Genomic DNA, 18120 nt, shown 5'->3' on the forward strand with positions numbered 1-18120 from the left:
TGCTGGAGACAGTGTCGGCACCATCGTGCCATTAGTGTTGAATTACAAGTGCGGAGCTGTAGGCATCCTTTTTATGGCGTGCTGGAGACTGATGACCAAGCCCGGGGGACTGCTTAGCTAATGGAGGACTGTTGATATATCTTACTGGACTGTATCTCTTTCAGTGCATTCATTTTTAAATCCAAGGACTCACAGAAGATCGTGAGCCCGTTCTAGTCAATATTGTGTTCACCAGCCAAATTAGCTTGAGCTTTTGCATTTCTCCAGTCCCTGCCCTGGCCCAAGAATACCAGCCTAGAGAACACAGAGAGGCCAGGCAAGCCTCCACATCACCCTGAGGTCTGAAGGGACTTTCCCCTTTACCTTTGATTCTCAGAACCACTCTGGGAGGTAAGAAGGAGGGCGGGGCTTATTATCATTAAAACTGACGGTTGAAGAGCCAAGAACAGGACTTTTCTAGCCTGTGTTCCATTTGTCATCTTTTATCAATCAAGCTGGTACCAGGAATAAGTTCTAAACCATAGTAGAAGCTTTCATAATGGACCCTCATGTAACCAACTTATCACAGAAGACAGCCTCTCGGTTCTCTTGTAAATATCTAATGCCCAAGGCCGACTGCATGCCCCAAGCTTGTGCCTCTGTTCTCCTGTTCACCTCTGCCCTTGGTCTCTCCAGTTGAGAGACAGGGTTAAAAGGGTCAGACACGTTTGTTCTCAAACCTTTTTTATGCTCTTATGGTTGGTGTTTTGCTTGCAAATTTAAATCAGTATTATATGAAGGATTGAAATAAAAGCACAAAAGAAAGCATAGTTGTTTCAATGAAAACTAAGTTGAACACATTGAGAAAGCTAAATTCCTTTAGAAAATGTCTTCGGATCAGGTGTGGGTGGGGCAAAATCATAAAAGACTGAGAAAAATGATAAAATGGTAAAAAAAAAAAAAATCTGCTCTGAGATTCCTCTGTAGGTATCAAACAAAGTGTCTCCTGTTTTAAAGAAAGTAAACCTGGAAATTATAGACCATGAACTAATTATAGAGGTAGATTCTGCAGAACATAAGCCAGGGAACTCCAATCAGGAAACTCTTCCTTTAAAAAACTTTTTTTTAAAGATTTATGTGTCAAATTATTTGAGAGAGAGAGTGCTTATGAGCAGGAAGGACAAAGGAGAGAGGGAGAGAGACTCTCAAGCAGATTCCTTGCTGAGTGTGGAGCCCGACACAGGGCTCAGTGTCAGGACCCTGAGATCATAACCTGAGCCGACGTCAGACACCGAACCGACTGACCCACACAGGTGCCTGAAAACACTTTTTTAAAGAAGGTGGCCTTGGTCCTCTCTCCCCAAATCAATAAATGCCTGATGTTCAGATTTGACATAAGAATATTTGATTTGACACATACAATGAACTATTATTATTCAGCCTTAATAAACAAGGAATCCTGTCGTATGCAACAATTGGGGTAAATCTGAAGGATGTTATACTTAGTGAAATAAGCAGCCACAGAAGGACAAATACTGCATGATTCTACGTACATCAGATATCTAATATCCTCCAACTCATAGAAGCTAAGAATGGGATTGTGGTTGCCAGAGGCTGGGGGAGGGGAAACAGGAAGTGGTTGTTCAGTGGGTGTAGAGTTTCAGTGATGCAAGATGGGCAGCATTGGGCCTATATAGTCAGCAAGACTGTATTGTGTACTTCAAATTTCGTTACGAGTAGATCTCACATTCAGTGTTATTTCACGCTTTAGTTTTAAAAAAAAAAAGCAACTTTGAAATAAAAATTTGAGACAAACGTGTCATTTTTGAGTACTTTAATGATTTTGCCCTTTAACTTCATTTCTCAAGTGACAGATACTCTGCGGGTGCCGTCCCCAGACCAGACAGGTGAGAGGGTTTCTGCTCTAGGCTTGGCCCTAAGCTCAAGTGCACAGTTAAACTTGGGATACTCCGTGGGTGCCGGGAATCCAAGACCTCCGTGGGTGTGACTCAAGAACAGGAATCCACCTCTCTTTTAAGGCTATGACACTCCCGCCCCCCGTAATCTGGCCTCAGTTCAGTTCACTTCACTGACTTTGGAGGCCTTGTCTAAACAGCTCAACCAGGATCGGAGCCTGCACTTTTTTTCTGGGGAAGGCCTGACTCCAGGCCTCCAAGCCTTTCCCTGCCCCCGTCTTACAACCAGGCTCAACCTGCCCAGAGCATACCAGACTAAGGAAACTTGGCACCCAGGGGGCCTTCCCAAACCCATGCTGAGGGAAATATCTTTATAAGGCCTTCTTAGAGCTTTGTGTAATGGAAGTCTTCTGGCTGAAGTTCAGTTCCGACATGGTGTCTTGCCGAGAGAGTAGAAAAGCAGCCCCTTTCCCGGAAGGACACTCGCCCCATCTCACGCTTGCCGTCCCCATAGCCCCTCGGCCTCTCCCCAATCTATGCCAGCGTCCGGGGGGCTGGCAGAGAGCAGCCTGGCAGAAATGGACCCCTTCCCTGCTGAGCACGGGTGCAAGAAGACAAACATTCAAGCCCAGGGGCTCAGAACAAGGCTTATTTATGTGTCCACTTGTCTTACGCAGCTGACTTTACTGCACATTATTCAGACCAGTGGTTGCAAGTGGTTGTTAACAAGTTTGTAGGAAAAGCAGATCCGTAGGAAGGTGAGTTTCAAAACAGACCGTGGCAGGGACTTTAGAAAGGCCGGCCAGCGGCTTGTGACCAGACCAGTGGTAAAATCTCCCAGGGTCGCCCACATCCAGCAGGCAAAATCCAAAAAGCTGAAAAGAGCATAACACAACAGAGCCCTGGACAGACCACAGCTCGGATTCATGAGGCAGTTGTTTTGTCTTTTTTTTTGTGTAGAAATTAATTTGGACAAATATGTTTCAAGGTCACAATAGAATTGCTGTGCGGTGAGTACTGCCCATGAAAGTCTGTAGTCAGGGGAGTCTGCCTTTCTAAAATGCAATGTAAAAGTGCAGGTTCCTCTGCTCAGGGAACCTTCCTTCCTGTGTCTTGTCCTGCCCGAAAATGTAAGATGTGTAGATTGAAGCTGGGGAAGGGCTGTTTCAGGAAGAACTCCTGCAGCAGTTTCCCCTCACAAAGGTCCAATTTGTGCTGCAGAAGAGACCCGTACGCTCATAAACTAGGTATTGACAAGCGTGATAGATGCAGCTCGGTATTTAGTGAGTGCTGGAGAGCGAAGTTGATTGCATTTTACAGTCTGTGTAATTCTCTGTTTATTGCTTGTATTCTGTCATTAAGCAAACAGGTTCCTAATATAGCAAATCTCTCTAATCAGTAAAGCAAGGGAGAAAAGATCCAGAAGCATCATTAATTATGACCATTTGGCTGCAGCCTGGACAGTCTGTTGCTATTGGATTGGGTAACTTCCTCTGGTTTTATTTTCTGGAGATAGAGCAGAAACGGGCTGCCCTTATGCATGGAGCAGAGTGGAGAAATGGTCCTTGCCCTGCTCGCTGACCGCTGCCTGAAAGCCCAAGATGAAGCCCCGACTTCTCTGCAGAAACTGAGTCCTGGGGCAGCAAAAGCCAGGATCCTGCTGTGGGCAGAGCTCCTGTGTCTGTGTGCTGGCCTGGGGCAGGGGGAGGGCACTGGATGGAGGCCTCCCGGCGAGGGGTGTGTCTGTGTCTTCTGAACAGGAAGCCTCCTGGAACCAGGGCTGACTTTCCAAATGCTAATCACTGGGGTAAAAAGCAGGAGCCTCATCAGTCTGACTCCAGGTAACAGAGGTTAACAGCATCTAATGCATTTATTAACCCTCTGGTGCCAGGGACTGGCAAGGTCTGGCCCTACAATTATAATGCGGTGGAAATTCTATTACCCGACGTGCCTGGACTAGCAGATCACCTCCAGGGACAGTTTTACAACACTGTTGGAGGGACAGGTCTTAGGAGGGGCCTGAATACAAGTTCTCCAGTTTTCCAAAATGACAGCAAGGCTGCTCGGCTGGAAACGGGCTCACCAGTCCCTTTCATCTCCTCATCCTCGAGTTGAAAGCCTTGTGGTCCCGTGGTTTGCTGGTGACGTTTCCCCTCTGTTCAGAGTCAGGTGGTTTCCCCAGTAACCACAGGACTATGAATTAGCCGCTACGAAACCCTCTTTCCTCAAAGAGATTAAAGGATTCATTTTTCAACACGTCATTCCAGTGGTTAAAATGGACTTTTGGAGAACGAAATGCACTGTCTTCGTTATCTTCTTTATTCTTCTCTCTCTCTCATTCTCTCCTTTTTGTTTTTTTGTTTTTTTTGTTTGTTTGTTTTAGGAGAGGTCCTATTTTAAAGCCACACTGTAAGGTTTGGTGTCTAGATAGGTCCGGGCTGGCCATGCTCTGTGCTGGGTCCCTGTGACCTCTGTTAATGAGCCAGACTGCTGGGCCCACGGACAGGACCTTGAGCTGGCTCCCCCATTGCTCCACGCTTTGTCTTCTGGGGCGAGAGCTCAGCAGGGAGAAGCACACTTCTAGTTTCTTACAAGGTCTCAGAAGTTGTTTTAACTATTTTTTTTTTAACTTTCCTGGGACCATCCCCATTTTTAATCACCTGTGAGATGATGTTTCAAGCGTGTAAGTGCACTTCGCAGTAGTCAAAGGCGGGGCCCCCTTGTAATTCTGTTTGCATCTATCCTACCTGATTAACAAGACAGTGATAGCTTGATGATGTGGCCGAAAATGCTCGGGATAAAAGCCCTTCAGATGTGGAAATAACAGGTTGCTCAGGCTTCTAAGATGAGCTCTAAGAGCCAGATTTCCTTAGTGGACTCTGAATCTGCATAGGATGTTTCTGACCCTCAGCGTTACCGAAGGGATTCCAACTGCATACAAGACTCACAAGCATGCGACCTAAACTCCCAAGCTCTGCCCCTCCGTGTGCAGCTGACAAACCTGTAGAGGCCCTAGACGCCCAGTGTGGCCGCGCGCCTCCTGTACGCAGTGCTAGCCAGTCTCAGCAACAGACCCACGGTCCTCGTCTCCTCATACGCACTGCAGGTTTGCTGTGGGGAAATCTCCTGTCTGTCCAGTCTTGTGATTCTGTTACCCAGAAGCCAGCTGCTGTTCCCATAACTGGTAACATTTGCCCGTCACCTTCTCATCAGACTGCCAGACCTCACTGTGGTCCTTGCAGAGTTCAGGTAGAATTCCAGGGCTTTCCACTCTGCCTCCATGTACTGGGAGTTTCTACCCATGCCTTGCATTGGAACGCTGCGTTAACACACTGTGTAAGCAGGGCATTTAAAGGCCAGTGTGCATGCAAAGCTGAGCCTCTAGAGTGCTAAGGGCTTTGGTGGTTTGGGAAGGTGCTTAACAGGAGAGGAAGCATTTTCTCAGAGCCTCTGTAGGGCCCTGGTGCACATTATTACCTTTGCTCTCTGCAGGTTATCCAGTTATGCCAACAAGAATGGTCCTCCAGGTGAGACGAGCTTAGAGATGCTGCCTCTAGTTTTAGTGAAGCCGATGGGGCTACAGTGAGACAAGACCTGGGGTTGACCATTTCCTGTAGTTAGATACCAAGATGCCTGCCTTGTGGGGTAAAGAGCTCAGAGACGTCCCAGACCTGGAGCTGGTTTAAATGTATTTTCCTGGGTTATGGAGCTCTTTCCGGATGGAAGGCGAGAGCCTGCATGCCTGTAAAGCACTAAACAGTGTGAACCCTCGGTGACCAGTGAGGGTCAGAAATCTACCTCTGCAGATCTAGAGTGCACTTCAGACAATCTGTCAAGACAGGAGACTTCTTATCCATTGGTAGATGGATAATTGGTAGATTTATAATTTATAATTATTTAATATTGATGGGTATTAAACAAGTATTCAGCACATTCCTAAAGTGACTGAGTATAGCTGGTGAATATTCTCAGATTGTGTACTTAGTGAGTAAAAACCTACATACTGGTGCTATCATACAGAACAAAGTAGGAAAGAGGCCTCCCCGACCCTTAGAACTCAGAGGCCTGTGGTTTACAACACGGAGGCATAGTTTAGCTGTGATCACAAGCACAGAAACAACTTGAAGGCATAATGTTTCTCAGACTAGAAATCTGGCTGCTTTCTCTGCACATTTTAGTGAGCTTCTTCGTTGCGCAAAGGCCCACAGCAAGGGTTTGTGTCTTTTTTGTAGATTATGGCCTAGCAAAGGAAAAAGAGAATGGGATGTTTTAAGGCCGTTTTGGTATCTGGGCACAATTCCAATCTTGAACAGAAATAAAACATGTAAAGTTCTGTACATTATTCTCTGCAGGTAACAATGCAAGGGACCAGATTTGCTAGTACCCTAGATTAAAAGGAGGCTTTTGGGAAAAGACTCCTCTTCCCATTCCTCCTTTGATCCTCTTACACATAACATTTTGTGACCTTTGAACAGCCTGAGGATGCTTCACATTGTCTTACTCTCGATGCCTTTTTAAAGGTTTCTATTTCATATTCACAGTTGGCATATGCAAATATAGGTAAAGATTATGATGCCTCCCAAGTAGCGTTATGGTCAATAAATTACTCCTTGGGTGAACATGCCATCCGCAGCCTAGCGTGTCTCCAATGAGTTCCAGAAGTCTTCCTGCGACCGGCAGCCGTTCACATGGAGCCAGGTGCCCAGACACTCCTCAGGGTTTGATGCTTGACCAGCATCATCCTGTTGGCACAAAGACATCTGTCTTTGGTGCCAACAGACTCCTGTTTTGGGAGAAAGGGTGGGGCGGGGGGCTCTTCATGTAGATTTGGGGGCAGGTAGAGCATGAAGAACCAAGCGTGCCAAGATTGCCTGAGAGAAATACTGTAATGGAGGAAAGAGCACATTTTCCTTTCAAGAGTTTTAGAGACCTGGTCTATATCCTGACTCTACCAGTAAATTGCACAGTAAATATGTGACCTTGGAGAAGTCACTCAACTTCACTGCACTCTGTTTTCCTTTACAAAACAAAAGGACAATATTGGGTCAGCAGTTCTTACTATAATTGTCTGAGTGATGGAAACTCTTCTTTAACTCTGGTAGAAGCTCAGTGGGGACTAGTTCTGGTGTGAGGAGTTGGGGAGCTCACAGCCTTCACAGCTCAGCCCCCTGCCACAGCCCTGGAAGCAATTTTATCATTACCGGGTCGGGACCCATAATACCCTGCACAGCTCCTCCAGGGGGATCCGTCTGTTAGAGTCCCTGCCCTGTGTCCAAACTCTCAAGCCATGAGTGGTTTACTCAACTAGAGGTCAGCCCCATGAGCCCAGTGACACATCCTTTGGCTCCGACCACCTGATGCCCAGCAATGCCCAACAAGCTCCGTGCTTGTTGACGGACGCAAAAATAAAACAAATGATCAAACGAGCTTCGGGAAGACCTATCTCTATATGACTAACAAACACCGATTTTTATTGTGACATTTTTACCTCAAAGGCACATCCCCAGAATGAACATTCATAGGTATAAATGAGTTCTGAATGTGAATGACTTCAAAGCTTTGTCTTGGGGTGCCTGGTTGGCTCTACCAGTTAAGCGTCTGACTCTTGATTTTAGCTCAGGTCATGATTTCAAGGTCATGAGATCAAGTGCCATGTTGGGTTCTGTGCTGGGCATGGATCTTACTTAAAATCCTCTTTCTCCCTCTGCCTCTGTCCCTAGCCCATGCTCTCAAGCCTCTCTCCTCCCATCTCTAAAAAAAACAAAAGCAAAAACAAAACTTTGTTTTTAGTAACCTAGTCTTGTGTGGCCCCTGCTAGCCACCAGCCACAGAGAGCTACTGAGCCTTTGAAATGGGGCAGGTCTGAAATAAGATGTGCAGTGTCAAACACACCAGATTTTGAAGACTTAGTATGAAAAAAAAAAAGTAAATTATTTAATAACTTTTTATATTGATTACATGTTGAAAAGATAATATATTGGGTTAAATAAAATGTCATCACAATTATCTTTACCTTTAGCTCTTATGTGGTTACTAGAAAATTTGAGATTATATATGGGCTCATAATTGTGGCTCACGTATTTCTACCAGTGGCCCTGTCCTAGACAACTGATTAGTGGATCATCGGTAACCATTATTCCTTACGAAATGTGAGTGACTTTATGTGTGTATGTGTTTATCTTTCCCAGGCCCAGAAGCTGAAATCCAATATGTCGGGCAATACACACCTCTGTCTTTCTGATGTAAGTTATGTTTCTCTCTGGGTCTCCCTGCATTTCTAGACATAGAACAGTGGGTCCGTGGTAAAGATGGAAAGGTTCAAGGACGATGAGGTCAGGTCTAGGAAAAAGATCTAAAGCACCCTCCATGTCCCTCTGCCCTTTGAGCCAAGCGAGAGGTCTTTGGATCCCAGGGCACAAAGTTCCAACTACATATGGGACCCAGGATCCTCATCCCGAGCTAGAGTCAGCACAAATACCATTGTTTCAATGCCAGAGACTGTGTGACCACAGTCTTGTAGAATCAGCCCTCACAGAGAAGACACTCAGAAACTCTCACTCCTTCCCAGAGGTTTTCTGTCTACAGCTCCTTTGACCTCTGCAGCAACCCAGAGGTAGCTAGGGCAGACCACATTCCTTTTCCCATTGTACAGAGGAGATGAATGATGCTGCAGGTGCCAGTCGTTGCGGTGGGATGCGGCATTATGGGACTGAGTGGATGCTGTGGTGGGGACAGAGGCATCCATCTTAGGGAAGGAGAGCTGTGCCCACTGGGAGTCCGAAAGCCAGGGTTCTGGTGTGGGGTGTCCCAATGATGTGAGGGGCAGGCGCCTTCATCTAGAAAATCTGGGGTTGAAAGGGCAAATGGAGAGAAAAGTTGTAGACAGCCCTGCCTATCTCAGTGTGATTTGTGGCCCATCTCCATGTGAACTGACACTTGCCTGTACCAGTTTTCTGAGATGATTTTTCCTGCCCTTCCTCCGGGAGGGGGAGGGACAGCAAGCTTCCTCCTCAGTCAGTACCAGGAGAAGCTACCAGGAGAAGTTCCCCTAGCTACGGGGAGATCCAGAAGGTAGGAGTGAAGGAAGACACAAAGCTGTCCCACAAATGGCTTTCAGTAAAAGCCACAGTGGAGGAGCAAGTAGCAAGCATTGGCCAGTTTATCATAAACTCTGTAAGTCTGTATATCCAGTTCTCAACCAGATTCATGATTCTTTTCTGTCAGGGAATTGAAGTTTCCATGGTCTTATCTTAGGTCAGCTTGGGTGAGTGCTACAGCTAGTTGGGAGTTGGAGGTGGGAGAGAGAAAGAGTGTGGCTAAGATATACTGGGATGGGGGGAATACATGCAGTGGGTGACAATGAAAATATTCTCTCTTACAGCGTGATTACGAAAAGAATGGTCTCGCTGGTCCTTCCAGCCACATAACCACAAAATCAATGGCTGCTCCTCCACGCTGCAATCTGAGCCCACTGCTGGTTCTGGTGGTCACCACCCTGTCCACCTTATTATCTTTGTCTTTGGCAGAAACATCGTAGTTGCATTTGAACAACAATATGGACATGTAAAAAGACAAAAACCAAGCTGTTTCCTGTCCTCTTGTGTATCTGAAATTCCAGTTTTAGGAGCCCAGTTGAGATACTGAGAAAACAGTTTCATCCAACTGGAACTTTATCTTTTGTTTCTTCTTCTTCTTTTTTTTTTTTTTTTTTTGTTGTTGTTTTTTTGTTTTTTGTTTTTAAGAAATCTTCTTGTGATCCTTAGGGCTTCTGCGGGCTACCCAATACAGTGCTACATTCCATACTGAAAAGGCTTTGGGGCCTGCTGTGTTGTCGAGGGGCAGTGCGTGAATTTGGCTATAAAACCAACGGGGCCCATGTTCGACGTGATGATGATGAGGATGGGGATGATTTTAACAATTTAATTCTGACCTTTCCTAGCAAGAGAAGGACTTAGTATTTCTAAAAAATCTTCCATATCTCCTATAATGGCTTTGGTTTCTGATGACATCACTTTAGCCTACCATGGGTGGATGCAAGCTTACTTTGTCACAAAGCAAAGATTCTTATCCAGAGGATCTTGATGGACTTCGTGCAAACAAGCTTGCGCCAGTGTTCCCCTTTCTATATGTACTGGCATTTTCCACAGTTTGTGTACTGTGAAGAGTTTTATGCTCTCCTACCAAACAAAAGACACCTGTCTCATCCAGATGTAGTGTCTGTCTTCTAGTCAGAATAGAGGGGCGAGTGTGAGTGAAACTTCACAGTACCTTGATCACTGAAAGACCTAAGCCTTACCTGAGGGAGAAGCCCTTTCACTAACAAGAGTCAAATATAGCTGACATGTCATTCTAATACTCTTTACATGTATGAGGTTATATGTAGAAAAAAATTTTACTACTAAATGATTTCAACTATTGGCTTTCTATATTTTGAAAGTAATGATATTGTCTTCATTTTTTTACTGATGATTTAATACAAAATACATGGAGCTCGTTTTCCTCTCCTAAATAGTGTTAGCTCCAATATTAACTTCACGAAGACAGCTTTTCAGAAGCAGACCCTGAGGAGCCTCGTGCTTTAGCAGAAAGCTCTGCATCACGTAACTGTGGACAGGCAGGAGGAAACAGAGCAGCCAAGTGTTGTCTTTTGTCATTTCTCGAAACACAAGCTTGCATACCTGTGAGGAAACTGGCGGCCCCTTGTAGATGCGCTGCAGCGGCCGACGGCATGCGTGCCGGTTGACATAATCCAGGACCTCAGCTTCCATGTTACTTGACACAGGCCGGTTTGACTGGGCTGGGGGACAGGAACGTGCCACCCTCTCTTCTGAAGCTGATCCATGCCGGGGTACGCAGTTGTTTTCCTAAGGGTTGTACTCAGCGGTGATGACCTGTCCACTGTTTAGAGGGATTTCGTCCGAAGGTCATCAGGAATCAACTCGCGTCTTGTTATGCGTCCTCCATGACAGACGGGGACTGACCATGTAGAAAGAAAGGCTTGTGGATCAAGAAGACCAACAATAGGTGCGTAGAGATGAGTTGGTGGCCGGCAAAAGATATGCGGACCAGAACAGAACTCTGGAAACAAGGCGTGTGGCTTGTTCTCCGCACATCACTTCCATCATTCTCCATCCTTAAACGAGTAGACCTTGAAGTGCGCTTTTGAAGTCTGGTTGATGGGGACATTCAGAATCTACAGCGATCAAGCGCTAGGAGCCATGCTTCTCCAACACTGAATAGATAAGAGGAGTATCCACCCAACTGGAGTGCTGGGAGCATTATTTCTCCCCACATCAGTAGAGGGGCTGGAGGAGGAACCCGAGGTGCACAGTTCATACTGATCCCCTTTGCCCGCTGATGTTTGCCTTGTAAGAATTAATCAAATCACTGGGGTGGGAAATCTGTTCAATCCAAGATAAAGGCATAGTCTTTTAGCTCTGTTGGTGTTTGAAGTACATTTATATCCAAATGTTAATAAACATAATGTATAATACTAAGTTCCGTGTTTTTTCAGTTCACAATGTTTCCAAGGAAAATTCATCAAACAGATTTGATTAGTGAAAGGTTTCATGAAGACTCTTTCTTTGAATAAACAACGTTAAATGTGTCGGAACATTTGGAATTCCGGTCCTCTATGAAAGCCTATCTCTTACAGAGCATATTTTGTTTTAATTAAGGTATCTCTGTGTATCTACACTAGACTAATTGCATATGGGTCTGATTCTATGTGATCTACTGTAGAAAGCTATTGATTCCTTCTGCAGTAAGCAGCGTTGTAATTAGCTTCAGATGACCGGAGAGGAAATAGGACTTATCAGAGCTAACAAGGGCGGCCTTCAGTGACGAACACGGGGATGTGCAACCCATAAATTAAATTTGGGAAAGCCTCATCGATCACCAACAAAGATCTCATTTTTCTTCTCAGAAAGAAGCATATTAGAGTTACCAAATTCTAAATTTGAAAATAAATTGCTGATGAAATAAACAGGGGAAAGGTTGTTCGATGACAACACATTAGAGAGATTCTTACAAATTCATGCCAAGCGGGTGTTTCTGCCATTCAGCGTGATTCCCAGTTTAACACAGTGGACCCGAAACACCATCATCGCTTGCCATGGGACTAAAGCAGGCAAGTGACTTAAATCTTTGACTTCCTTGTGCAACAATACTGACATTAAAAAGCATTACTTCCTGTCCCTCAGGCCCTGCATTTGGGGTATCAGCAGACGTAAGGGCATCTTTCTGCAGAAAGCGTCTCATTGTAGCTGATTTTGACAACACAGAAACAGTAGGGCCTAGTAGGTCTTAGGTCCATGTAGACTATGGTCAAGACTTGACCATAGGTCAAGTCTAGCCATGCCCTGCTGCTTATTGAGAGAATGAAAAAAAAGGGCACTACTGCCAAACTGATTGGAAGCACATTCATTCCAAGTTGGTGTTGAGTATCTTTAACCAATATCTGTTTGGATATCTTTTGAATAGAGCACATGAAGGAAGAAGTGCACAATACAGAGAAGGATTCAGAATGCCCCTTCCATGTTTATTTTCCCATATCAGAATTTTTTCAAGCCCCTAGAGTATGAGTTAAGAGTCACACAGATTATTTTTATTAAGTATAGTGAACTGTATCCAGACTCTAAGAGGAGTGTGGTTTTTATTAAAAAAAAATATGTATTTAATAATTCTTTATCTTAAAGTAAAAAATGTCTTGGAAGCAATCTTCGAGTTAATCGAATATGGGACAGGGTTTCTCCAGAGCTGCTGTGGCCTTGAATTTGGTCTCTGTGAAGACTGCTGGTATCGTCCATACGCTCCGAGGATGGGTCCTCTCCAATGGCATCCTGTCGCCCATTTGTCCCTTTGTCCTCCATCTAAAGTTGACACTCCCAAACACTCCATCTGCTTAACTGGGAAGGGAGGAGAGGGGAAGCATTTCTGAGTCAGTGTTAAGTGCTTATTGGGAAACGAGATGTAAAAGCAGTGGGAGTTGGTATAATTAGCAAATTCTTTTCTTAGAACGAGCAAAAATGTTTTTCTGTTGTTACTATTTACAAAACAGTGGCCTTGGAGGAGCTATTGTTTAGAAAATAAGTTTTCATTCATTAAGTCCGACATGCGTGACTTATTTGAGTCAATAAACTGTAGACCAGAAAAGGGTTGCTTAAATGCATTTGCATTTTCTATTTCCCTTTCAACGCTGTTCTTGATCTCCTGGAGTCATATCCCTGTGATTTTTGTTGCTTCTGTTCTTTGATTAAGCAAATGAGACTATGGGGGACCAACAGTTTCGAGAAAGACCAAAAAGCAATGGCAACAGATGGGCATGAGTTACCAAGGGGCTGGGAACAGGGAGGACAGAAGGACCCATCTGCCCTCAACTCAGGAAGTTGGGAGAGATGAAGAGCAAAATCAAGGCGCGGCAGGAGGCCAGGCGCCATGGGTGTAAGTGTCCTGCGGTCCCCTGGTGTTCCTTTCCAATCCAAATAGGAGCTTCGTCCTCACAAGAATAGCCGGAGTCCCTTAAATTAGACAGCCGTGTCTTGGTGGAAAGCAAGCCGGAGCTGATATCTGGACGACATGGGAAGACATTTCCTTTCAGAAATTCTAAAACTGTAAAACAACTGAGGATTCATTCTGAAACCCTTAGCAGCTATGTTTCCCTCTCATCCCTAAGAGAGACATCTCATGTACGTATCTGACACTTCCTGACTCTGACTTCTCGAGTGACCATTTGTTCTGAGTCTCTTGTCTAGAATTCTCCTTGAGGACTCTACATCAGAACACGCTCTCCTGGCAGAGGCTTTCAGTCGGTGGTTTTGCTGCTGCCTCCCTCCTGGGCTGTGCCTGTCTGGGGGGCCATCTCATTTCACAAGGAAGAGTTGTCTTGAGAGGATGGGCCGACTCTGATCCCTTTCACGTCGATTATGGGGGCCCCAGTGCCCATTCCTGTTCTTTATCACTTTTTTTCATCCAAATCATTCTCAATGTAGTCCTGCCCAGATTCACTCTTCTTCTGCCAGATGCCCACTGTACACGGAACCCTGGCTTTTTGAAGACAGACAAGCTTCTCTCAGGAGTCCAGCAATCTGAGGGTGATGTTAATCCTCCAAGCAGGCAGCTCCCCCATCCAGCCCTCCCCTCTTCTGAGCTTCCTCTCCTTAGCCATGGGATGGTCTTCTCTGCTCATCCTCAGCAGGCATCCCTTGGTTGTCCCCAGTGCTCTCTGATGTGCTCCTCCCTCCCCGCTCCTGGAGACAAGCCTGGGGTGGTTCAGCGGGTAGCATCACCTGCGCTTCTGAGTGCTCTGAGATCCAGCCCAGAGGGGTGGGGAGGCGCACAAATCCTGTTTCAATAAACTGCCTGCAGAGAACCGCAGCCCGTTACCAGTCATTGAGGTCCTCACCCCCTGAGGTCTCCAGGCTCGTTCAACCAGCGCAGCTGCGACTTGGGCTGTCTGCCCCTGGCAGGTGCCAGCATCAGCGTCTTGTCTCCCTGCCATCAGGAGTTTATTTTTGCTCCCGGGCAGCTGCCAAACCCAGCACCAGCGTCAATAAAAGGTTTTCTCGGATTTTCTTCTCTTCATCCCAGCCTGCGTTTTCTTACCATTCTCACTTCTGTTTCATAAAGAATACCAAGATTCTGGCCAAACACCATCAGCCTCTTCTTCTGTCTGAACATCTCTTCCTGGAGCTCCCCCCAGATTGCCCTGAGAGGAAGCACGCCTCACGGTAGGTTCTTAAACAACGTTGGGTGAATGAAAAATTTGGGGGCATCGAAAGGCTTCATTCTGTAACACGGTTGCAAGAACTGGTCCGCCGGCCTTGTCTCGCCAGCGCTGAGCTCTCGGACACGACAGCAAAGGCTACTGAGGCAGACCTGGAAGGAAGTGTCGAACACAGTATTGGAATCAAAGCAGCTTTAAATATGCTGACCGTGTTTTTTGCTGAGAGATGAAAAATGAGCGTTTGTCCCTAGGACGAGCTGAGCAGCACCAGCCAGTCCCAGAAAGGACAGGACCCCAAATGGGGTGAACTGATTTCATGGGAAATTAGTCTGCTGATATTTTAATCTGCGTCAAGTGCAGGATGCTGGCTGGAAAGGTGGACCGCTCCACCAAGCCTGGACCAAGCCCGGTCCTGTGCCAGCATCCTGAGAAGCAAAGAGGTGGTCTTCAATCACGGCATCTATGGACCATCTGCTCTAGCACAGTGAACCCTCCTTCAGGACGGAACCTCCTCCATGAGTAACTTGAGAGGACAAGGCTGTCTGACAGCGGCCTGCGGAATCACCCATCTTTTCCGGGTGGCAGAATCCTTCATTTTAACATCCTTCAGAGAATCTAAATTCTCGTTGTAGGTCGTACAAGAAGTTGCCTTCCAGACTCGGTCCTTAAGAAGTCGCAAGCAACCGGCACAGCTCAAGCAACACGGAGAAGGGGGTCAGACTGCCACGGGGAACCAAGTGGGGTCACCCTTGGAGGCCTCAGAGGGCCGTGAGCATGGCCAGGTGGCCATGTCCGTGGCACTGGCCCAGGTGTCAGGCACCAGCTGCAGTGCAGGTGGGAACAGGAGACACGAGAGCTGCTCTAGCACAGGAAAGCAGGTCTAGCAGTGTTTGTTCAAACAGCAAAACTTTGAAAGTACGCAAAGACCCTTGGTGGCAGCAAATATAACCCAGGTTACAAGACAAGAGTAAAGTAGGGTAAAGAATTGGAACACCCACGCGATGCCTTGGGTAGAAGAAACGCAAGGCTCTTTTGAGTGGCTAAAGGTCTGTCACCTGTCACTGTCACTGGGGCCCGGCAGGACATCTGACACTTACCCACCACAAAAGCTCCTTTTCTCTCTCTGTGTCACAACTTCCTTAGGGCTGTGGGATCTGCCATTGTCTTTTTGGTATGCAGAGTGTGCTTGATCTGGAATCTGCCTTTTTTATTTTTTAGCTTTAGCCGAAAGCATTTCTGAAATGTGGGAAAGAGAGAATGGGAACTGGAGAACCCACTTACAATGGCCCTGCCTTATGTGGCTGCGATCTTCTCGTAATGAGACTTTTCTAGATTCAGAAATAGCCGATTGTCCTCAGAGGGTTGAAGAAATGGTTTCAGAAGCCTGAAATCCAGGGCCTTCTATTTCTTCTAATTATCTCTCTTTTCTCTCTCTTTCTCCCCCAAGGGAGGAGGGGGGAATGCTTTTCACCACAGAGTTTTCTTTAAAGGGTTTTCTGTTCTCCTGTGCGCCATCCCTTAGATATTGAAATTATTTTCTCTTGTTTAATCCGCCTCCCGTGGAGAAGCTGTGTGAGATTCGGGGTGTGGGCTTTCAAGTTTATTCTTTTAGATGATGTTGCATTTTTACCCCTAACCACAGGGTATATCTCAGCTTCTGTTCCTTCTGTTTCATATAGGTTAGCCAGCCAGGAGGATTTGGGTTTTTAGGATGGTTTTAGACTTCTGTCAAACACCCAGCCTCGTCAGAGCTGGGGTCAGGGCTATAGTGAGCTTCACGGAAGCCTCCAGTTAGGATTGAGATGAGTGATTTCCCTCCTGGTCGCCACTTGCCATCGTGTGTTTCTTGAGTTTCCCACTCGTACCAGACAACACCTGTATCTCATCGCCGTGTGTCCCTGCTTTCCTGCGGCACCTGTGTGTTTTCCGGGGCCATCCCCACACGGCTCCCTCACGCCGCTGTCTGCAGCGTCCTTTGCCACAGACACCTATGGAGCACCACCTACATAGAGAAGTACAAGTTTTGCTCTTTGGACTTTGGAAGTGGTTTTGTGATGTTTGGATTTTCTGTTAACATATTGCTCGAGCACTACAGAATGTACGTATATAATCTGTTCAGGGGTCCTCCACCCCAGGATACCCTAATAAACATTGTTTTCTTTTTTAAAAAAAACACAAAAAACAAAACTACAGTGGTAGTGTCTTTTTCTTTTACCTTAATTCATTGGAAAATGATCTTGAAGTCTGCAGATGCTTGGAGATCCCCAGTATCAAGATACGGGGGCTTTCTGACAGCAGAGGAGATAAGATGCTGGAGGACTGAATGTGGTTGATGCTTCTAGATACTTCTAGATGATTCTAGATGATTCTTTGTCTTGAAGGAAGGAAGGGATGGTCTGGTCCTGTCCGTTGTGGGATGTTTAACCACCCTGGCCCCATCTCACTAGACGACAGTAGCAACCACCCCCCAAGATGCTGTCAGCCCCCTGCGAGGGGCTAGCAAAACCCCCTGATTGAGAGTCACTGGTTTAAACCCAACCGAAAAGCTCCTCTATGTATGCCTAAAGGAACCAGGGTCTGTGGAGGGCCACATCAGATACTGATTTCATGTCTTCAACATACAATTCTGTAATTAGAGGATAGGACTAGTGAATTCTTTAGATACAATCATAAATGTTGAATTATTTGTGTAATCTTATAAAATAGTATCTGGATAAAAAGTTTAAAGACAGAATAGGTCATTTTCCCAATTTCCAGGCTATAGCCCAGTGCCTGGCAAGGAAAAGTTACTTTACACCGCATGAGGCTGTGTTTGATATGTGGGCATTAGCATCAGGGTCCTGACTGCTCAAAATAGGACTCCCCGGGAGGTTGTAATCTCTGGCACCTTATCACTACCAGGAGTTTTACGGCAAAATATTGAAGCACAAAACCCAGTAATTAACATCACCAGCGTTGTTTGCTTCAGTCTACAACTTGGCAGTCCACGGCACAGCAAGAAGACCTGGTCTAGTCCAGGACAGAAGCCTGCATTTCACAGGCGGTTCTCTGTAGGACACAATTTTATGATTTTTTTTTTTTTTAATTCAACTGGGCTTTCCTACTTCCTTGTTTCCTGGACCGACCTTCCAATGACCGAGTTTAGGATGATTTCTACTGGGCTCCATAATTCAGATAAAAAGTCTGTGAGCATTTGGGTCTGGGCCTGTTTTAGAGGTGTAACAAAACCCCAGGTTCCAACAAGTCTCCTGGCTTTGGGTTCCTCAGGCTGCCCCACGTTCCTTCCCCGAGAAATGAAGCCCCTCATGTCCGCATGGGGGGCAGGCCCCTGGGGGCGGGCAGGACTCTGAGGTTCCCTGAATCCTAGCAGAAATGGGGAAAGAACGGTGCCCTGGGGCATCAGGTTTCCTTCTCTAGGCCGTTAGTATTCTAATCACCTTCTCAGTACAACCAGATCCCCAGGATGCAGGTGATAGAAATTTTAGGAGCTGGAACAAGACA

The 18120-nt window shown here is 46.1% G+C and overlaps 1 protein-coding gene across 5 annotated transcripts in view; it reads left to right on the forward strand.

Moving 5' to 3' along the window:
• GFRA1 (GDNF family receptor alpha 1) overlaps nt 1-11392 on the forward strand; it is a 206065-nt gene extending 194673 nt beyond the window's left edge. For all 5 annotated transcript variants that reach the window (XM_059173082.1, XM_059173086.1, XM_059173085.1 and 2 more), the window contains 2 exons: nt 8084-8137; nt 9277-11392. In XM_059173082.1, the coding sequence (XP_059029065.1) occupies nt 8084-8137; nt 9277-9432 (210 nt within the window). In that variant the 3' untranslated portion in view covers nt 9433-11392. The remainder of the gene's footprint in view (nt 1-8083; nt 8138-9276) is intronic.
• Nucleotides 11393-18120: the final 6728 nt, after the last annotated feature.

The sequence above is a fragment of the Mustela lutreola genome, chromosome 4 (genome assembly GCF_030435805.1).
Source record: "Mustela lutreola isolate mMusLut2 chromosome 4, mMusLut2.pri, whole genome shotgun sequence".
Classification (NCBI taxonomy): domain Eukaryota; kingdom Metazoa; phylum Chordata; class Mammalia; order Carnivora; family Mustelidae; genus Mustela; species Mustela lutreola.